The sequence below is a fragment of the Patagioenas fasciata genome, chromosome 8 (assembly GCF_037038585.1).
Source record: "Patagioenas fasciata isolate bPatFas1 chromosome 8, bPatFas1.hap1, whole genome shotgun sequence".
Lineage (NCBI taxonomy): Eukaryota > Metazoa > Chordata > Aves > Columbiformes > Columbidae > Patagioenas > Patagioenas fasciata.
Window position 1 is genome coordinate 37,245,528 of NC_092527.1, and position 22,910 is coordinate 37,268,437.

A 22,910-nucleotide genomic window follows, 5' to 3' on the forward strand; every position below is an offset into this window, starting at 1 on the left:
CCGAGGAAGAGCTGTGCATTTGTCCAACCTATGCAATCAATCCAGACTTGCTAAACCACCTCACTTCGCATTAATCAACATTTAAAGTTGAAATCAAGCTGTGGGCAAACAGGTAATATTGAGAGTGAGCATGCATAACTGATTGTCAGCCTGAGCTATTCACAACGAATTGCAAAAATGCAAAATTCTTTTTCCACTTTTTATGCCCAGCTAAAGCTGACAGGTTCAAAAAACACTGCCCAGCAGTGAAACTACAGAAAACACACTGAATGTAAACAGAAAACTACCCAAGGGGAAAAACATCCTGACCAAAGGGTGAACAAGGACAAAACAAAGTCTGTCCTTGAATCCCTGCAAGGAGCTCTGTATTATTTTAATGACAACCTCGTGCACTGCACTACAACACGGAACTATTTGGGAAACACATGCAGAACAGAGATGATATTGCAAGTGGCAGTGACAAATATTTAGCAAATGATAGAGAAGACTGCCCAGAGGAAAGAGATGGGAGGAAAAGTAAAGGGTTATGTTTTGATCCATTGAGATGTTCAGCTCTTAGTTTTAAATCAGAAAAGTTCTGAAGCTCACGCTCATCTTAGAAGATGTTAATGTCCAATCAAACATATTTAATTTATACAACTAAAGTCATGCATACACTTAAATGCTTTTCTAGGCTGGATGCTCAGTACCTTCCAAAACCAAGCTCGTGCCTGGGTCTTGAATGTTAACATTTAATAAGGAGATTTCTCAGTTCTTAACGTCCTATACTCATACATTTTGTAGCATAACTAATTTATATATATTTGAGTACACTGATGGAGTAATGTTGTATGGAAGAGATACTAATCTTTTTAAAAAGTGGTTTTAAAGTAGTGCTGTTCAATCATAAATAATTTAATAATAATCAGTAATTTTTTAAAATTTGTGTGATGAAGAGGCTAACCTCCCCCATAGTCCATCCCGCTCTGTCAGCAGGGACTTCAGTCCTTCCAGATAGAGTGTGTGTGAAGGAACCCTTGATTAAGCCTGTCAAAAGGAAGCGGAAGCCTCTGGCAGGGGAGGGAAATTCCTAAAATGTATCTGCCAGTGACAGAACAGACTCATTCTGGAAACCTCTGCCCTCTGCTGCCAGTTCCCAAGCCCCAGCTGGAGATTCCCACTCTCCTGTTGTGTGACAGATACCACATCAACTGTTCATAGAGCCACTCTGAGTGGGTGGAGTCTGTAGCAGGACATCTTTCTTACCGTCATTTTCATATTGATCATCATTTGTTCTTACAAGACAGTATTAATCATCTCAGTTAGAAGTCTTTATGAGTTTTTCAGATAATTAATTCAATGTATGTGTAGAAGTCAAATGCTTACATTTACACAATGAAATGAACGAATGGTGCCACCGAATACAGTGTTTATTTGCACTGTCAAGAAAACAACAAACTATTTCAAGCAGGCAGGTGTATACAACTGACAGCTAAAACAGATTATTTCACCTGCAGAGAGTTGACTTCTCAAAAATCTGCCTCATCTCATTTTAGCAAATCTCAGCTCCAATTAATTCTCATTTTTTTTTATTCCTTAAGGCTTTACACATTTCCTTGTGAGAAGGGGAACGCTGCAGCTACTGCCGCCAAGATGTCTGCTGCCTGTGACTCATCATCTAACTAAACTACTGTCCCGCTGCCCTCCTCATAGAGCAACGCAGGGAAGAGAGAGAGGAAAGGAGCAAAACTCAAGAATCTCTTCCAGCTGTCAATTGGCAGCTTCCTTGCAAGGTCACAGAGTGACTGCTCTCCAGGAGAAGCTGCAGTGTGGATTTTACTGAGCTGAGCACTTGAAAAACCTGAGGATCTTGCTGCTCCTCACCCTTCCCTTTAGGCAGCTAAAACTGAAGGACAGACACAGCTTTCAGTTAGAGACACAAAATGCATCCCATTGCAGTCACAGCTCTGCTGTCCATTCATCCCACCTGATATTTCACAAAGCCTTCTCTACTTGAGCTAGACTTCATTTTATGACACTACAAATGTATTTCATTTACACATGGGAAAATAGCACTATGTTCTGCTAGGAAACAAGCCATGGACCAACCCATCCCTGCTACTTCATTTCTTTGTAAGTTTGAAAATATATCACATTGTGCTTATGGAAAAATCAAGAGACTAATTCAAAAGAGATACATTTATTAAAAGGCTAACAAGCCATTTAAACCCTTCTCTTGACCAGTACCTACCGGAGTGATCTGAATTACCAGCATTCTGCCAACGGCATTGACTGCTGCACACAAGAATTAGGCTACTCTGGAAGTTGTGGGGCATTCCCAAAGCACAGCATTTTCAAAATTGGCATCTGTAGCCAAGGAAGAACAGTTCTGCGTACCTGCCCCAGGGAAAACGTTAAGAGATACTGGCATCTATTATCGAATCAAGTTCAGTTCCATTCATATCGTTCCTGTATTGTTTAAGTGTACTTAAAAGAAAAGAGTGACAACATCAGAGTTCAGACCTTATATTTGAAAGAAAAATCCTAAGCTGCATTAAAAATACTATAAAGCCCATCTAGAGACTTCTTTAAAAAAAATTGTTCATTGTCTTAATTCTCTTAAGAAAGAAGGGTAGATGGAAGTAAAAAAAAGAGAAAAATCGGATTTCCAGTACTATGTAAAATTACTTACTTAAATGTGCCATTAATTTCCAAGATACACTGAAGATGTTCTTTCAACAAATGCTCCCAAATGTCTGCATGCACGATGGGACACTTTTTGTCCATGTCCATTTCTATTTCAGTTTTACAGGGAGTGGGACTTCAGCTTCTGTAAACAAATAAAAGTTCTGGAAACCTGCGGACAGCTGTCCAGTAAGGGTCTGTAGCAGTGATGAGTTTGCTCGTACATTTTCCAGCATTGCCTGAAGAGACAGGGTATAATTACCCTTGTATAAGGAGGTATCCCTTTCTGTACAAATATTTAAAATCATAATGAGTCCCCACCGCAGCGCCTCAGCCCAGTTCCCTTCCCCACTGTCTCTGTCAGGTCTGGGTGCCTCCTTCATGGGGAGCAGCTGAGGGGACTGGGCTGAGGGACCTGGAGCACAAGTGTGATGGGAGCAGCAGAGGGACCTGGGGGGTTCAGCCTGGAGAACAGGAGCTGAGGGGAGACCTTCTGATCTCTGAACTGCCTGAAAGGAGCTTGGAGCATGGAGGGGGTTGGTCTCTGCTCCCAGGTAACAAGTGACAGGATCAGAGGAAATGGCCCCAAGTTGTGCCAGGGGAGGTTTAGATTGGATATTAGCAAACATTTCTTCATGGAGAGGGTTGTCAGGCATCGGAACAGGCTGCCCAGGACAGCGGTGGAGTCACCATCCCTGGAAGGGTTTAAAAGGCGTTTAGACGAGGTTCTTAGGAACATGGTTTAGTGCTAGAGTTACGTTATAGTTGGACTCGATGATCCTGAGGGTCTCTTCCAACCGAAATGATTCTATGCCCTAAGGGATTAGTTGCCAGCTCTTCTCTCTGGGCATTTTAGGGCTCTGCAATGTTTTGAACTGCTCCACTTGGGGATAATGGCCTTCAACCTTCTAGAGGAGTCCACAGCGATAAATCCTTGCCAAGGCTTCGATACGGACAGTGTCCCACTGCCCCACGCTCCATGAAGCCCTTTCTAGGAGTCTGACCACAGGCTTCCCCTCCCTTCAGAGGAAACGCATTTAGACGAGGTTCTCAGGGACATGGTTTAGTGCCAGAGTTCGGTTATGGTTGGACTCGATGATCTCGAGCGCCTGCCCCAACCGACACGACTCCGTGACTGGCTCTGAGGGACCGGCGGCGGGAGCGGCAGCCCCGCCCCTCGCGCTCCCCAAGCCCCGCCCACCGCAGCTGCTGCGCCTGTAAGCGCGCGGCGGGGGCGCTGACGGGCCGCGTCACGTGCGGGCGGCGGGGCCGGAACCCGAGCCGGAGCTCGTGCCCGGCTGAGGAAGCGCCGCGACCCGGCGGGCGGTCTGCGGGAGCGCGCGTCCCGGGAGCGCGCCCGGCCCTCCCTCTTCCGTGCGCGGGAGCGGCGGGGTCCCGCTCTGCCGCTCGCCCTCTGTCCCTGCCGGCGGCGTGCGAGCATGGAGCTGTTCCAAGCCAAGGACCACTACATCCTGCAGAGCGGCGAGCGGGCGCTGTGGTGCAGCCGGAGGGACGGCAGCCTGCAGCTGAGAGCCGGTGAGCCCCCCGCCGCCGCGGGGCCGGGGCGCCTCCCTCCCCGCTTCCTGCGCGGGGAAGGGACCCGCCCGCGGTGCCCTCGCCGTGCGGCGGCAGTGACCGGGGAGGGGGCGCGGAGGGGAAGGGCGGTGGCGGGGCTGGGGGGGAGCGCCCGGTGGAGCTGCCGAGCCCCGGGTTGGTCGGTCCGGGGGAGCTTAGCGCTCCGCGGGCTCCATCGCCCCGGCCCGGGCGGCCGGTCCGGCGTGTGCTGGCGCTGGTGGCCCGAGGAGAAACGTCCCTTCCCGGGGCTGAGGGATCGTTTTGTCTGGCACGGGGCGTTTGTTTCTCTGCAGAAATGAAGTCGCGCTGCCCCCGCCAACTCCCCGTTGTAGTTTAATGTGTTGATATGCATCTGGTCACCTTCACCGGAGCATCGTTGAATGGGAAAGGGCCATCTTGTGTTGGGTGTCAGCTTTATATAATTGATGCTTGCCAGCGCTGGTGACAAATGGTGATCACGTCCTTGAACACATGTACTTCGTGGTCTCTTCTTTTGGGAGGAACTGAGCAGGTGTCTACACTTGTAAATTGCTCTCAAATCGTTTTAGTGACTGTAGGCAGTATAAGTGACTATTAGGGGCCCTACATGTATTAATATGAGGCCGCAGACAAGGTAGTGGGAACAAACACTGTAGATACAGTGAGTTGTGTTAATGGAAATTTTGAGATGATGGTGATTGTAACATCCTGTCTTAGAGATTAGTAAAGGTGCCTGCAAAACGGAATACCATCCTTAGAAATTAGCTGTCCTTGAGTAATGTATGTAGCCTAGATGTGAAGGACCCTAGTGTGCCTGCTTATAAGTTAAAACTACTCTGAAATAGCTGGATGTTTCACCAAACATGTGGCAGGCTGCGCAGATGTTACCTGCGGCTTTCAAAAAAATGGGATCCATGTTATGCTGAAAAAGCCAGTTAAGTGTGTGTATGACCAGGTTGGTTGAGTACAGTACACTTCTTCAGCTTTTTAAAAAAGCTGGAAAAACTTTATATATAAACAGCAAATTCCAGAGTTATCTGTGTTTATGCAAACAACTTTCATACTGACCTTTCTTGTGTTATGTTTTCATACTTGCCTCATGCTAATGCTTTTGTGTTGTCAGTGCAATTGGTTTACATCTCTTAGGTAAAATTACAGTTTGCCTCAAGTTAAGGTGACTTATTCTTGTCCAGCACCTTCACTTATGGTTGGAAGTCCAGTAATACTTTGATTTATGGATCACCTTACAAAATACTTGATGTTAAGCTAGCAAATGAGACTGCTGGTCATTGAAATGCATGTTTTTGCAGAGAAAAAGTTCTTCAGTTTTAGATTGGTGACAGCTGTAATCATCTGCATAGGCATAACGACTCGAACAGGAGTAAAAAAAGCACAAACTAGTGAGCTGTTGTTTTGGAAACTGGTGTTTGAAAGCTTTCATTTTAAAAGCATCAGTCACTTGTTTTCATGTGGCCAGTGCTGTGATTTGTTTGCTTTTAGTTGGTTTTTTCCCCCTACGCCCCTTCCTGCAGTTCATTGACTTCGCTGAGGCTTTGTCACCGCCCAGCAGTTTGTCCTTAGCCTAGCTTTAAGTTTTCAGCCAGTATACATGTGATCCCTATTGTGTGTGACCTACAGATTAGTGAGAGGTAATATGATATTGGAGTCTCTTGGTCTGCTTGAAACTCTGGATTGTTAGTCACTCTTTCCCTTTGTGTTTGTAGTTTTGTTTTTCCAACCCGGTCTGTTGATGACCTTACTGAAAGTGGGATGTGAAATCAAATACCTTAGTATGTTGAAAGAATCAGTTTTCTCACAAGAAGTATTTCTTGCATCAATAGCTCTTGCTTGTATTAAGACAAAGATAGATATCCTGAAGTTCACAATTTTATTACGTTTGACCATTTATAATCAAGGCCGCTGACCGGACATGAGTAGATGGATTACTGTGTGATGAGTCACTGCCATATTAAAAAAACCAAAGTCATAACTTGTGTTCATTGACATGTTTAATAATCTGTCAGAAGGCTATAATCTAACTATGTGTCTCCACTAGTTTTTGGAGGTCTTGGTTTTATTCTGTCCCACAGAGGCTGCTTTGAGTTAATCTTTATACATTCGTGGATTGAAATAGATAATACTGGCAAACCTTGCAAAGTATGGCGTTATATGATAGGTCTTAATCTAAAGAGCTGATGCTGAGCTTTATAATATTCTCCTCCCTCAACTGTAAAGGCATGTTCAGAATTTTGCTAGTCTTGAAAGCTGTATTTCTGACCTCTTTGAATCATGGAGAGAACAGCTTGAATTAAAGGCAAAAAACCTCGGTAAATATTTGCTATAAGCAAAGTCTGAGGTTGGCCCTAGTTAGAAGGATGTCAGCCTGTGTTTACAAGATGTTTCTGGTGTGTTTTTTCTCTGAAGTGAAAGCACTAATGAGTCACCTGCTGGAAATCCATGAATCACTGTGGCATCAGAGATTTTGTTTGGAATTTAACTGTGCAGTTTTTTTATTTTCAGCGCAGTGAAGAAGCCTGTGTTGTTCAGCCATGCTTTAAATATCTTTCATTAGGTCTTGATCAGGATTTCACTCTTGGTTTACTCTGTTTACACTCTGCTTGGCTGCTCCTTCTACACAGATTGCAAACATTGTTTTATTGATGTTGTTGGTATAAATTATGTATTTATGTAGGCATGTGTATGCACATATAGAAAAAAGCAAAAGTTTTGAAGACACTGAATTCTTCTCAGTATTTTCTTATCAGCTATTTTATCAGGTGAAACCTTCTGTTATCATTGTGTTGGCCTTGATAGTAGTCTGGGCAGTAATGCCAGACTAAACAAGACTGGGAATATTTGAGTGTAGTAGCACTTGTTCCCACCACCTTGGAGAGAAAATCTACTAGATATTTTGAGAGATACACAGGTTGGAATTATTTTAACACAACTTTTGGGGACTTCATGCTCCAGTCTGCCTGTAAGAGTGTCTTACCTCTGGAGCTATAATTAGAGTCAAACGAGCATTTGTTTGTTTTGAATGCTTTAAGAAATTAATGTTACAGTACTGATCTTCATCTCTTGAAAATGGTTGTGAATCAGCAACTGAAGCAATGCTTCTTAAATATTTTCCTTTTAAGGAGAGACATATTACCACACATATTTCAGAGTATCGGGGAGAGGTTTCAGGTGAGGCGTCCTCATCTGACAATGCGAGATATTCTCTGAATCACAAATCATAAGGCTATCTAATATTATAGGAATGTGTGCTTGCCTTACTCCTCAAAGATGTTACAGGAGTCATGTAGAAATTACTTGTCAGGATTCCTGAACTGCTGTTCATGATTGTAGACTGGAGGAGACAGTTGCTTCCTTTGTTTGAAGTATAATGGCTGTAAATGCGCAAGTGAAGGCCTCAATCTAATGAACATTTTAAGGAGCAATGGATGTCTGGGTAAGTGTAAAGCTACAGAATAGTCCAGAGCATGGCTCTGAGCGGTGATGGCCTGCGTGCCCATTCATGTTGATAAATTAGATATTTCATATAAAACAGACTTCCTGAATTTCAGTAGTTTGTATTGGAAACTGCCTGTCTATTCTGGAAAATGTTCCGGAGGAGGTAGCTGTAGCTTTAGAAAATTTCTCCCCATATTTCAAGTTACTTCATAAGGGACCTCAAGCTGTTTTTTGACACTTTTCTAGCTGTGGTGGTTATGAACTGTTTCTCACCCTTGCCTGCTCATTCTGCTCCCTCTTCCCCATACCCGTTCTTAGCTGTCAGCACAACATACTTGTGGTGTATGTGACAAACTGAATGTCAGAACTGATCTGTATCAGCTGCGACCCAGCAAGAATAGATGCTTAAAAAAATCTTGAGCAGTTAGTTCACTGTTGCTGCTTATTCCTTCTCACAAAAGAGAACGAGAGAGGACTAGGGGAGAGGGCTGGGCTGCTGTGCATCCTCCATCTGATTGAATATTACATACAGCTGTCGATTTTGTAGCTTCTGAATGTGAAGTGAGATCTTCAAATGTGTTTACCAGAGATAATATTCTGCTTTCATTAAATAAGATCTACTTTGTAATTCCATCCATGATTCTTCTTAGAGCATAGTAAACCTAAAACTGAGGCTTACATAGGTTGATGGTATGCTACATCCTAATCTGGTGAGACTTAAATCTAGAGGTGAGATGTTTCTTTGTTTTCCTGTTGGGTCTCAGTAGCAGAAGACAAGTTGAATATAACAAGACTGTTACTGTATCTTTATTTTCTTCTCCTTTTTCTTTATATTAAGAGGTCTGGAAATGCCAAACCTGTCCCAACTCAGATGCATAGGTGTCCTGAAACTCCTGCCCATACTGGAATGACTTTAGGTTTTAAAGAAATGCATGAGAAACCTCCTAAGCTTGGTATGCTCTGTATGTGTAGTGTGGGGTTTATTTTTTTGTGATCTGAAAGTTTCTTGCTTGGTGGAAAAAAAAAGCCTCTCTTTTTTTGAGTGCCAGAATTAAAATGAATCTGTAACTCAGGTGGATTTTTGTGGCTTGTGTTTCGCTGTCGGAGGTTAGACTCATCTTTGATCTCTAATGGGTTAGTATTAACTAAATAGTAGTGAATAGGAAATTTTAGACTAACTGTAACTAAAATATTTAGTACAGAAGGCACTGACAGGTAGCAACCTTTCAATTAAGAAAGATCTACATCTATAGCAAAGGCTTGTAGTCTTTTCACTCTGCAAATACTGTTCTTATTAGGTTCTTTCGCAGTTTAACAGTGTGGGCTCTATTTCAGCTCTATGTGTAAGGAGACATTAGACTTTAAGTGACTTAAGTTTGAAACTGGCTGAATGGTAGTAAAAGGTGACCATTTATTTGATATGCCACTTATGTTCTTTCAAAAACAACTATCGTAGATTGGAATGTGATTTTTTTTTTTTAATGATTATTAATGATGCTATTAAGGAGAGAGACCTTATGTATCTCAAGTTATGTCCCAGAAAGAATAGTTAATGCTGTAGCTTCTGAAGCTGAGAGGCTTTTAAAGACACTTAGCTGAAGGGCTTGGGTGACTTCAGGAGGTCATTAGGTGGGCAGTGGGGCTTTTGCTGCCAATGAAATAGTGAGACTGACAACAAGAAAACATTTTCTCTTGCTTTTCCTCTAAAGCACTTGTGCTGCAACAGGAGCCGTGAGATGTCCAGGGACACTGCAATGACTTCTGCTAAATATTCCCCTCAAACCGTGGGACTTTTCAGATGGTGGTTTAGAATTTTCTGCAGTGCAATATCAAGCAGGTCTATAATACAGCTTTATTAAACATTGAATGTGTGTTTCAGAAATTCATTCTGTTAGGGTTGTGTATTGAGACTCAGGGCTCCGAGTTTGGCAGACTGTAATTTTTTTCCCCTCAAATGTTTGAAATATTTGAGACCACTGACAAAGGCTTTTTTTTTTTTGTCAGTGTTTGAGTTTTCATGATGAATGTCATAAAGAACATGAAATTTCAATATATCTAGAAGTTTTTAGAGGATAATATACAGATTTAGTAACTCAAAACTTGCTTCTCATTAAACTTGCTAAAAACTTGTGGTTTTAAAGTGGTTCTGTTCATTGAATGTTCTGGATTTGTTATAAAAATACATATGGTTGTTCTAATTGAGAAATTCACATGTGCAACTGAATTGTTTTTCTTGAAAACACTATTCTGGTATGCTAACCTAACTTGGTCTAGGATGGTTTAACTCGTTATTGCTGTTGTTTGTTTAAATAAAAACAAAACTCTCCCCAGTTTATTTTCAGGTATCTTTTGGCCATATCACATACCCTTGCAAGAATCATTAGGAGAAATTCTAGCCAGGAAATAACACTGGTTGTGAGATAGAATATGAAAGTCGAGCCCACCAAGGAGGAGTGTGCCCGTGGGTATGTGCAGGTTTCTCTTCCTCCATCCATCTAAACCTTTTGTGAAGGGCTCTGATTGCTGCCTCTGGAGTTAACGCTTCCAGCTGATGGTCTTCAGTTCTATCAGCTGATCATGTTCTGATTATATCCTTCTCTGTCAAAATAATTGCATTTCTCATGTTTTCATAGGAAACAATAGGAATAGAATATCAAGAAGAGAAGAAGTTGGACAGATTTCTACAGGAGGATTTTGGAAGTAGTGCAAAAAGCTTTTTTAATGAAAGCTCTGGTTTAGTAAATGGAAATATTAATACTCAGCAATCAGTTGTATGTTCTTATTCCAAACATCTAAATCCTCCCCAGTAAAAACTGGGAGAAGATTTTTTTGTGTTCTTGAACTGAAATGAATGGAATTCCCCTTGAACACTTAGGTTTTCCTTTAAGGAAGAAATATTACTTGAATAGGAGCCCTAAAACAGTGTTCATTGTGTCTTTGGAAAACTGAAAACAAAGTGTTTGGACTTACTTTGAGCTCAAACTTTATTTTCTATTTTGAGTAACATAGCAAGTCTTTATCTGTGCTAAAATGTTAAAGATAGTAGGCAACATCATACAGAGATGCTGAAGTAAACCACATAAAAGATGCCAGCATTGTGAGAAACAGAATTATGAGCCACATCTGAAAGTATATGACCTTGTCTAAGAGGCAGTTGCAAAATGTAAATGACGTATGTGCTGGCCTGTCATTAATTGTTAACTCTGTTTGTTTTTCTCCCTGTCTGTTTCTCAGGCTGGGAAAATCGGCAACTTTCCCACGTAGAGCTGATGCTGAAGTTTTTCCATATACTGGTGTGTCTTCCAGCAGTGTTTACATGATCTATTGCTTGTTGTAATTTGATTAAATAGTTGATTTGTGCCCAATGTTTTAAAAACAGAGAGGAGGAGTGGAGGAGGGGGAGAGTGTGTTATGTGGTGTGTGTGGCATCAAATCCTTTACTTTCTGTTCCTGAAACATGTGTGTCAAGTTTGAGTGTAACTCCATTATTTAGTGTTTGCAATGGTCGTTCCCAATCCATAATTCTTTTTCTGCATTGAGTTCGGTTAGTTGGGCAGTCAGGGAGGAAAGTTAATTATGGAGTGAGAAGAAAAGGTGACCGTGAGGGAGAACCTGACCTTGGCTTAGGCTTGGCTCACCAGAGCTGGACCAGTATTTCTCTCATGGCTCTTAAGCATTAACATAGGTCAGTTCAGTGATAAACAAACTATTTTTCATAATAGTGAAATCCTTCTGCTCAATGTTTAAATCTTTTGAGGATGGGATAGCTTTCTTGCATTCTCTTTCGAGTACATCTGTAACTGTTGAGCGAACTTTAAAACAGCATCTTTTCAGAACAAGTGAATGTAGTGTTTAAGCTGCTTTGTAAGTAGATTTGAATAAAGTGTTTCTTCCTTTCTGATAATTTCCCTCTTACGAAGCAAATAAGATCAAAAAAAATGCAGACAAACCTACTGCTTTCCTAGCTTTAAGGATATACCCACAAACAACTTGAGCTTTGAAATACCAGCTGAAAATGGGAATGTATGCTAGTCTGTAATAATATTAATACAGTGTTGATAGTTTTGGTAGGATAAAAGATATATACTTTCTCAGAAGTGATACAGGTAAGGAAGTATGTTTACTAGCAGAGTTCAGGAGTGTAGAAGAAGAATAAAGGGAAATTCTCAAGTAAAAAAAAATCAAAGAAAAACCCTAGCAAAACACAAAGCCAAACCCAAGCAAACCAACCCCAAAACAACAACAAAAAACCCAACCCACTGAGCTTCAGTGGCTCAGTGCCTATTCACATTTTGAGAGAGTCACTGTTGGCCACTTATCTGAATGGTATTTACAGGTTGTGGGAGGGGCGAGGAGATTATTCTTATTTCAAGCAGTTGAAGTGAATCTATATCATTTATAAATTACAAATACTTGAGGTGCATGCTAACATGTTTTTTTCACTGATGTCGTATGTGATAAAGTTTGGAGACCACTGGTCTATAGGTTCAAATTCTGTTTGGAGGGAAGATGTTCCACCTGGTAACAACTGGTATTAATAGCAGCAGCTTGTTACCACTTCTAGTACAGGAGTTACTTGTAATACTGGATACTCTCCAGACAACTGAACATTTTCTGTATGTTTTTAAGTTTCCTGAGCGTTGCCTGATGACTTGGGGGATTTTATAACTGCAACAGAATACAAGGAAGTATTCTTCATCAAAAGGAGTAGAAAGAATTAGTTTTTGTTAGGTACTTTCTCTGGGACTTGCATCCTGCTTTTGCACCAATAATCCAAGCCTGTATTATGTACTCCCATCCCCTCTGCTTTACATCTGTCACTGTACAACCCGAATTGTACTTGGACTGTTCCTTTTCATCTAGTCTGAGATACTGAAATGTCCAAAGAAACTAAATTACTGTTTAATTTTCCTGGACACAAGCGGGTTGATGTGCACTGTGGTGTGTGCTGTGCTGCAGTTGAGACAGGCGCCCTGTCAGAAACATGCACTGAATTACTGTTTGAAAACATGCTTTTCCTTGTTGGAAACTGGCTTTCTAGCAAGGCTGTGAGGTCTAGGAGAAGACTGAGTCTTTAGAAATCCTCCTTATAATGGGCTTCTGGAGGTGGGGGCAGAATGGGGTGTAGTGATGATTTAATTCGCTCTTTTATAAAGCAAAGCATTTCAGTTCTGAGTGATTGGGGCCTCTCAAGACTGTAACACAGTGCTACAAATGACAAAGATAATTAAGGTGGGTGAGTAGATGAAGGGATAACTTGTTTAGAGTTTGGGAGAGAATATGCAAGTAAATACAGTTAATACAAGATCTTAATTGTTGTAATACTGCATGTCTTAATACTCTTGCATCTTTTTGCAATTATAGTGGCTTAAATATAGGGATCTGTGCTGAAAGGAAAACTTAATTAGCCTGTTTGTTTGCATAAGCAGTGCTTTATTTCATGCAAGAGAAAGAAGTTCATACTCTTAAGTCTTCCCAGTTAATTTGTAATCTCTTAATCCTGGCTAATATTGCAGAAACTGATCAAAGATGAACAGGAGCTTGGAAGCAGACTTGGTTTTGAAAAGCCACAAGAGATCATAAAGGTCAAATAGTGCTAATAATGAGGTCTTGGGGTTGGTTTTGATCTAAACCAGACCCAATTTAAAGAAAATCTCAAATCTATGTAGAAAGGGTATTGAAGTTTTTTTCATAGTGCTAACACATCAGGTGTCAAATGTTATGTTAGTGGAGCTGAAAGATTTACTTGATTTACTGTGAGTTACTCAGCTGTTACATTTTGTATATAAATATCTGCTGCTTGTGTTGAATGGTGAGAGTGGCTACTCTGTCAGGCTACGCAAAGAATTCTTGAGAAATAGTGTGCATTTATATCTGTGTTTATACACTTCCTTATAAACTGAGCTTGAAGTTCAGTGATGTTTTGAATGTTTTTATACTGAGGACACTGACAGCAAACACTTCCTAGCCAAGGTGCATTCCTGAAAAGCAGCTGAGTTTGGGAAAGATAGGAGGAGTGTACTCCCTGGACTACAGCAAGGTTGCGAGATAAGTAGTTATAGCCGTATGATGGATTGAATAAGGCAGCAGCTCAGTAGTAAGGGTTGGATTCAAGTGATTACGAATGAAATGTTTTTTTCTCCCCAAATGAAGCTGACAGGCCACCTCCGTGAACTCTTCACACTTGCCTGGAGCCATTCAGTGGTGAGCAAGTGGCTTATCTCAAAGCAGCAGTTTGTTTTCTGACCAGAATTTGTGCCTGACCCCGGACCAACCCTGGTGGTAGACTAGAGAAAGAAAGCAGTTTGGGATTTGATGCTTTTCCAAATTGCTTTTGTATCACCCGTTTCAGGGTTACCTTTGTATAAACACAAAGAATTTAAGAAGCTTTATCTGGTATCGCCTGGCCCTGTGTCGCTGCTGATGAGCTCTGAGTGGTGGTGCTGGAAGCAATCACATCAAAGCTGGTTTTGTTCTGAATTTGTGACCCAAGTGCTGTTGTGCTGGGACTACAATGCTGATACAGTCACTGCGAATGGTGAATGTATTGTCAGTGATTTCTGACAGGAATCGGCAAAAAGAGGCAACCCTTATTTCAATAGCTTGAATAAGGGAAGGCATGAACATTTTTGTACTTTGGGATCGAAACTTGGTAAGCAAATACATAGCTCAGAGTACTAGGAGTGTGTGTTATGGCCTGTCAAACCCTGGCAATTTTCAAACTGAAACATAATGAGGACACCAGAGAACTCCCCAAGTTGGGGAAGATCTTCCGTGGGGCTCACCTTGCTGCTCATAGTGAATTTCCGTACACAGCTTCCTACTTTCTGCTTTGAAGGACAATGACTTTGATGATGCCTGTTTTCACCAGCGCAGTACTGTAAAAAGTCTGAACAACATTGTGTTGCAGGTTGATAGGTCTTGATTTCTGTCTTGAGTTTCGAGAGTTCACCAGGTGACTGGTGTGACATCTATAGGAAGGGAAGTTTGTGTGGGGAAACAAGAGTAACTGTATTGATAAACTGTAGTTCATATTATATCTCAGAGCATTCAGTCTGGATTGGGTGTACAGTCCAGTGTTTCTTTTGATTGAGCCCTGTGGTAGTTAATCATTCTTATTGCTAAGGCATTTCTTTTAAAAATAAAATTCAAACTTGCCATGTGTTTCAGTATTCAGTAGTCAGAAATGCAGCCGCATGTCTCTTATGTATGCAAACCCTGGACTTTTAACTGATGATTTTCAATCTTGTTTTCTATGGCTTTAAAAATACATAAATACATTCTTTAACCTGTATCATTTGTCTACCAATTTGTGTTAACCTCTTGAATTCTGCTGTGTTTTAGAGTTAACTGCAAGCCTGTAGGAGATTAGTCTTTAACTTTCTTGGATCTCTGTACATTTAAAATTGTTACATATACAAATATAAGGTTGGTTATCATTTTCAAAGATACAAGGTGGTGGCTGAAGACAGCTGCTGCCAGAAGTGCCAGACAGGCTAAATGGCTGCAAACAATCAGCCTCAAACAATTTTACAGTATTAGATAAACTGGAAAGAGCTCCTTCCAAAAAAAGAGTGAATAGGACTGCACTCAATATCAAAGCCTCTGTTCTTTAGGAGTGGGTTTGGGGAACAATAGTTAAACCTTTTAATTTGGTTAATCCATTTCCAGAACATACTCTTCAAGACCAAGAGGTTCATATCAGTATTTACTGCAGTGATATTTGTTCAGCATGACTGGGTGTTGGCTCTGAGTTAAGATAGGACTGTCCTGCAGGAAACTGAGCTATAACCAGCTAATCAAAAGCTCAGAACCAGATGTGTTTTATTTATTTAAAGCAACTTGCTTCTGTGCTGTCATGGATACTTTCCTATAGAAGTTATCTAGAAATAGTGTAATAAATAGTGTAATAAAAAGCCTTGTGATACTGTCACCAAAGCCAGTGTGATTCCACAACTGGCATTTTTTTTTGCAGCCTGCAGGCATTTCTTCTGTAAGATGACTTTGCAGAAAAATGTTAATCTCCTCAAATGTTGCTAAATGTGTCATTTTTCTTGAGGCAGGCAGGACATAGGGAAATTTTAAAACAGCTTTCACTGTTAGTAGCTTGATAATCACACTTATCTCAAGAAGCAGTGGTGCCTGGCTGAGGATCTGTGTTTGTCATTCAACTCTTAAAGCAGAAGTGTCACTGGCGCCACGTAGGTTGCCTTCAAAGGGCCGAATGTAATTTTAGGACTGTAGAAATGTAGGAGTAGTTACATTTCTACAGTCCTAAAATTACATTCGGCCCTTTGAAGGCAATCACAAGGCTGATGTGACCACCGGTGACAATGAGTTTGACACCCCCGTCTGAAAGTATAACAGGCATTTAATTGCAAATGCATTCTGGATTTTTCCAAAGCTCCTCTATAATTTAAGTGAACATAAAGTCCAAGTTTAGAGCCGGTTCTCATTGTGTCTCTGTGCTGTTAGGGAGGAGTATCCCTGTAGAGGTCTTGGGCATTGTTTATGATTATGTGTAGGGCTATGTATGTTAGAGTAACACACAAAACTAATAGAACAGCTACATAAGACCCATGTGTCCTACAGTCCCTGATATCAGTTTTCTTATGGTCTTTTGCAGGCAAGTCTAAACTGTTGTTTCCTTATATCTGTAACTAAAACAAAATATTTTTTCATTTTTATCTCTTGTAAGGAAAAACTTGTAAGGCACTAGAAGTAAGGTGCTACTAATATCTCATCATAGCAGGAAATCAGTGGTTTGAAAAGACTTAAGGGATATTCTAGACTACTAAGTTTGTAGTAGCTATGGCAAACCTTCAGTGGTTTGGTTCTTCAGATTCCATCTGTCCCTGGCCTTTTTTGGCTGCTTGGCGTATTGCTGGTTTTTAGCTGCCACAGTGGAATATGAACATGGAAGCCAATTGCAGAGGTAGCAAAATGTAGGTGAAGTCTGAGACAATACATGTCTAGAAAATTCCCAGGGGTGAAGACAAGACCCTGGGATTGTGTGGCTAAACTGGGAAATGTGGAAGATTTGGGAGTGAGGAAAGCTGCCTGTGTTGTTCTTTCCTGTAAGTCTGATAGTGCAGGTTTTCCACTTGACATACAGATGCTCTTGCATGTCATTTGGAATGAAACTCTGAGCTCAGGCTGGCCTAGAAGTTGTTTTACATGAGTCTTTGGCATATGGATACAGGAAGAGTTCAGGTACTCTAGCAAGGTTTGAGGGTAAATCAGACTGTTTGCACTGTTATAGCCACAGTCCCTCCTTTCCTGGTATTTATCTGGGTTAGTTTCCTTGAACTTCATTTAATTAAGGCATGATTCATACTGGGTTCTGTATAGAGCAAGTAGCAGTCTATCGCTCTTGCAGTGTAAGAGGAAGAACCAGGAGTCTCTTCGCAGTTATTGACCATTAAATGTCACAGCCCAGTGACACGCATTAGTTGTAGCTCTGTTCTGCCTCTTGCAAACTGCTTTAAATTCTGCTGCTGTGTGCTCTTTGTGCTTGTCTGCATACAAGCATGTGTGATAAATCCCATTTAAATGAGGTCAGTTTAGATCTATCCTGACTTAAACAATTTCTGTTGTATCTCATGTAAGTGCTTGTATTTAAAGATGAAGTTAGAGCCCAGTTTGCTATTAAATGTTATGCTGAAAGCTAGGATTAAATCTGTGTTCTTGGAACAGCAAAGTCTCAATTACAAATGTCTCAAGGAGGATACAGCGTTTGAAAATGTGTATGTAAGAAGTATCAGACTATCAGTTGTCACCTGCAGATCTCAGACTTCCAATAAGAAACTGAAGTCTTGTAAATAAAGTGTGTGTAGGTGGATGATTTGTATTATTCTGTATCTTAAGATATTGTGTGAGTTTCTTTCAAATGTTCGTCTTCTTACACTGGCAGCCAAGATATTTAATGTCTAGATGTTGAAACTGGAGAAACTCTTCTCTGTTGGGACGAGTGAGTTTTGATAGATAACAAGCTTCTTGTCCTTCTTGGTATAGAAAAACCTTCTCTACTGTTGAGTTTGTTCTCTCCTACACAGAAATTAACTGTTTTTAAGGATTTTTCTTCGCTTAAAAGGTTTGACTTAAGAAATTTATTATTTCCAAGAGTCTTGACCTCTTGAGCAGGTCCTGCACCACCACTAGAAACTCTTACTGGGTATCACCAATGTGTGTTGGTGCCCATGGGTTACTCTTCATGTTTATACCATCTCACTGGTTGAATGTGTGTTGAGAGGAGTTTCCTTCACAGGCTGGAAAACCCATAGTGCTGCCTTCCTGCTTTCTCTTCTGCTTCCATGATGTTCACTGGAGTTTCTGAACAGTAGGAGAACCAGAAACCTAAACTTGACTTTGTGTACTTCAGTATTCCATGTAGTTTTGTTGAGAGTTTTTAGAAAAGAGGAAAGGGTGTGTGTGCATGTGTATAGAAAGAAGATATGAAACTAATGGTAGTTGGATTGGTGTGGGAGAGAGCTGGGACTGAAAGTTGACATCCGCTAGGTTTTTGAAGCTATTTTATTAACTTAATGATGTGTATTCAATTTCACTACAGCCATGTGAAATTTCAGTTAGGTTCCAAATTCTAATGGATGTTAGAAGAATTATGCCTCTGTTAAACTGAATTACTGTAGCCCAAAACTGTTATTTTCCTTTTTTTTCTGAAATATCTGGGGTGTGACTTTAATTTGGAAACTTAGCAATTTGGTCATAGCTGCTTGGTAACAAGAAAAAATTGAACAGCATATGTATCTTAATGTGGGAATCCAGGTTTATTTTCTTCGGGGGAAGTGGAGAGAATGCCCATCACTGGATTAATTGTTGGGTTGAGTTTACTTTAAATAAAACAGCTTTTATTTTTATTTTTTTCAGCGACTGACCTTCTTTTGGCTTGGAATCCCATTTGTCTGGGCCTGGTGGAGGGAGTCATTGGTAAAGTTCAGCTTCATACAGGTATGTGGTTGTTTTTTGTTTTGTGTGCTGTTTTGGGGGTTGGATTAGATGACCTTTGAAGGTCCCTTCAAACCCAAATTATTCTATGGCTTTTTCTTGTTATGGCTAATGCACTTTGTTTTAAAGTCAGTGATACTACAAATAATGCTGTGTAGCTCAAAAGGAATTAGGTAGTGTTCTTTGCAGCTGAGGGATACTCCCCAACTATGAACTTGTCATAGTGGTTATATTTTAGCTGCAGGTGCAATTCCCTCTACTTTCCAGTGTATACGCTTTGGTCCATCACTGTCTTGTAAAGGTGCAGAACTGCATTCAGAGTTTGTTTTTGATGTTTTAGCTGAGACTTCATGTGAGATGCATCAAATTCTTGCACCTTTTTGAGAAATTATTTCAAGCAGTTTTTCCTTGTTCTCCCGTGGCACAGTGCAACAACTAATGAAGTTCTCACAAAAATATAAGGCTTAAATTCTCAATGCTGTATGAAAACCTGAAGAATAATTACTGCCTTAGTCAACTATTTGACAGTAAAAGGAACACTTAAACTTATTTGTAGTTAAATGTAAGATGTATCTATAAAATGAAAGCAGGTGTAGAATACATTGGGATTTAATGTTAAGCTTGTCTCTTAAGTGATTCTAGTGACTTTTCCCTGTAAAATAAGGTAAATACTCGCTTAGATTTAGTCAGCTGCAAATTCCTGTAGCCATAATAAATATTTTGGTATGCAACAGCTTTGTCTAGAAAGATTCTTTTGCCAGTAGATCTCTGGATGTGTATTTACTGACAGCTTGGAAAGACAGAAAGTCTGCCTCACTTAGGGTGTGCTGTTCTTTTTGTGAATGCGTAGACCCTGCATTTAAATTAGTGCCTGGCAATGTGATCAACACAGGTAAAGTTTCAAGTGTGTTCCGGGACAGCAGGACGGGTTAAATGCTGAAATGGATCAGATGTTTGTGGTTCATTGAATAGAAACAGATTAGTCGCGGTGGCACTGGCATATGAACAATAGGGGAGGAAGGAAAATGGGGGCTGGTGCACCAGTGTATGATGGGTCTAGTTCTAGGAAATGCTTGGCTCTGTAGTTACTGTAACCCCGGGGTCTCATTTCTGAGATTAACAATTCAGAGATGGTCTCTCCATGAACTTCCTGATCATGTCCTCCTTCCAACTGCATCACTTCATCTTCTTTGTATTTCACCCGATGCTTTTTTTTTCTGCTCATTCTGCAGATCTATTCAGCCATCCTTTTTCAGAGCTGATGATATGAGATGGCTCATACTCTGCCATCTCGCTTTCTCTTCTCCTCCTTCAGGCTCTCTGTGCCGTTCAGCACGTGCTGTTCATGATGAATGATGGCTGAACTCCAGTAATGGCCTCTTTCTGCTATGGGGACAATACTCAGTTATTGTTTATAGCATGCTATTTTTCAATGTTTTGATTTTTTTTTTAAACCAAGCGCTTAGGTAGACAAAGGCCTTTCCCCCCATCTCTCTAGGGAGTATAGCAGGCTTTGAAGTGGGAGACCTTGTCAGATGCTTTCTGGAAGGTCTAATATGCTATGGCAACTGAATGGCCTTGTGTGTGCTCATTGTTAGGCGCTTCCTTTGCTGAAAGCCGAATTAAAACTCCCCAGCGTGTGACACTTCAAGTGCCACCTTGCTGTTGTTAAGTAAATCAAGATGGTTGGGTAATAAGCCTGATACCTGGTCATCTTTCTATGTGTCCCATAGAGCTCTTGAATCAACGGTGCTGATCCAGGCACTCTGAGTTGCAGCCTAGGTCAGTGCAAGAGTTTTGTTTCTTCTCTGCCTTGTTCAGATGACACCATCACAAACTGTCCATAGACCATCCTTGGTGTAGATAGTCAGGTATTTAGTGATGCAACTGTCCTGTAAAGATGTTTTTCTACCATTAAATGTTCAAAGAAAGATACAACCTCCAGCTATTTATCCTTTTCTGCTGAGAAACTGAATTTGCTGACAGCTGTTGATGAGCGTCCTCTGTCGGGCTGACAGAGATGTCTTACACGGGTCTCTTGAAACCTGTTATTGTCAATGGGCTCACACTTGATCATAATCAAGTGTGGTTTTCTGTAATCATCTAGTGCTCTGTAACAGTACCCTGTCTTCATTACTTATTCTTCTATCAATCTTTGTCACCTGGAAACTTTATCAGCAGAAGTCATATAAATATTTAACATTGCAGGACCACGATCTCCAGGCTTGGTAAGAGTCCTGTGCAGCCCCAGCTGGGTGAGATGTTTTTCCATCAGAGCTGATCTGGAACAGGAGGACTTGCTCTGATTTCTCTCCTGCCCACAGACTATAAGGATCAGAAAAGTTAATCTGAAAATCTTTTGGTCAGCTAGTCCTAAATGGGCTTTTCCTGCTCAGAACCTTGTTATTAGCTCTTGTTGGAAAGTAGTACTGGTGTGTTTTGAAAATGCTTAGCGCATACTAATACTGGAAACTTTAGTTTTATGTATTGAAGTTCTTACTTGTGCACTATAAAGCTGTCACTAAGCTTATACACACTTCAGTGTCTTGGGCATAGATCCTTAGTGTTCTTGAAAGATTTGCTTAATGCAAGAATGCTGGAGCAGTCCAAGATGACCTTGAAACGTCCCTGTAGTCAGTCTTGGGCTGTCTTTAATTTAGGATTGAAATACCCTTGCCAAATTGCTGTGACTAAGGATGGGATTTAATTAATCTTTCTGGTTTTATTGCTGGCCGTGTACAGGGGAGTGTGTAGGAAAGCTTTTGTGGAAGGGCAGCAGTCTCATAGAAACCAGCTAGCCAATATTACATGGCTTATTTTTTTAATTCTTTAAAGAATTTTTGCTATGAGAGGGTCAGTTGTACATCTAGACATAGCTGTACACTGACATGGGAGATGAAAGTCTGCTTAAAGTATCATTTGGTTCATCCCCAATACTGAATTTTCTTAAACATAAAGATGCTTTATTTGGGAGGGGAGGAAAAAGCCCAACCAAATAGACACATCTTTACATTCTGATACTCAATTAAGGTTTTGTTGTGGTCTCTTTTTTTTTCATCAATCTCAAGATAACTTGTAAGAAAATGCAGAGTACAAGTAGGAATAGAAGGAAAAGGAATTTAGGATGTGTTGCAGAGATAAGTTACTGAAAGAACATTCCATGCTTTCTTGGTACAGATGCGTGATTAAAATTGTCTCTGTGTCGTCTTCCCATACAGAGGCAAGGATATCTCTTGCATCAAGTATCTCCTTATAGAGTATTAATTTTGTGTTGTCCAGTTAGTGTGCATACATACAAAATATAAACATAGGCACTCCATTTTCTTTTGCCAAAATCTCAATACAGAAGTAGGAGGTTGTATTATTTTTCATTAGAATAGAAAGTAGATACTTAATGGTGATGGTAACCCGAAATGGTGTTCTGAGCTGGGGTTTACTGATCTGCTTTAACAACTTTAATTTTACTTTGTTGAAGACTCTGGCTCTTGATTTATTGAAGTTGTTGCTAGCAGTACAGTTTGCTAGTTGATGCATATGTTTTAATAGTGTAAGTTCTCATTTAGAGGCTTTCAGATCACTTTTGATCAGTCTATTTAGCAAGTTGATGAAACATGACTATGCTCAGGGTTAATACTGTGCATCTAACTATAACCAAAGCTGGATTCCTTAACTAGTTCCAGCAACTTCCGCATAAGTCCTTCATTGCCAGCATGTTTTTCAGTTTCTTGGTCAGAGGACACTTACGCAGTTTAATGTCTGTACTTCTGTCTGTTTGGTGTGCTCTCCCATTGCTGGTTAATTAAGACCAAATTAAATGCTGCTGGCAAGGTTTCACAGACTCACTGAACAGAAGGAGTTCTTCCTTCCCTGTCCCCAGGAAAGGAAAGCTTTTTGTTGGCAAGTTTCTGAATCTTGAGAGAAACAATGAGTGGTTGATTCAGTATCTGAAACATCTTCAATGAGATGTAACTGCTGCCATTTCTGGCTTCATCCAATCAGCAACTTAAAACGTTCTTTTTATGTGCAATTTTTTTTAAGTTATTCAAGTAACAAAAATAAAAGGTATTTCTTGGCTAAAATTAAAATACTTGCAAAAAGCCTGATTAACTTATACAGAGTTTAAGAAAATTACTTCAAAAACCTTTGGGGAAACAAAATGCTAGATGGCTTGGGAAGTGTTAAGGAAAAATAAACAGCAACGGTGTGCTGATGGTGGTGATGCAGAAGAGCAGCTAAATTCCTGTTTTAGTGAGGAGGTTTACTTCAGATATAGT

At 40.6% G+C, this 22,910-nt stretch overlaps 1 protein-coding gene across 2 annotated transcripts in view; it reads left to right on the top strand.

The window, feature by feature from the left end:
- Nucleotides 1-4,025: 4,025 nt before the first annotated feature.
- INPP5F (inositol polyphosphate-5-phosphatase F) overlaps nt 4,026-22,910 on the top strand; it is a 41,646-nt gene continuing 22,761 nt past the window's right edge. The window contains exons 1-2 of one of the 2 annotated variants that reach the window (XM_065843665.2): nt 4,026-4,200; nt 18,559-18,639. In XM_065843665.2, the coding sequence (XP_065699737.1) occupies nt 4,104-4,200; nt 18,559-18,639 (178 nt within the window). In that variant the 5' untranslated portion in view covers nt 4,026-4,103. The remainder of the gene's footprint in view (nt 4,201-18,558; nt 18,640-22,910) is intronic. The other variant, XM_065843668.2, reaches the window with a different exon arrangement.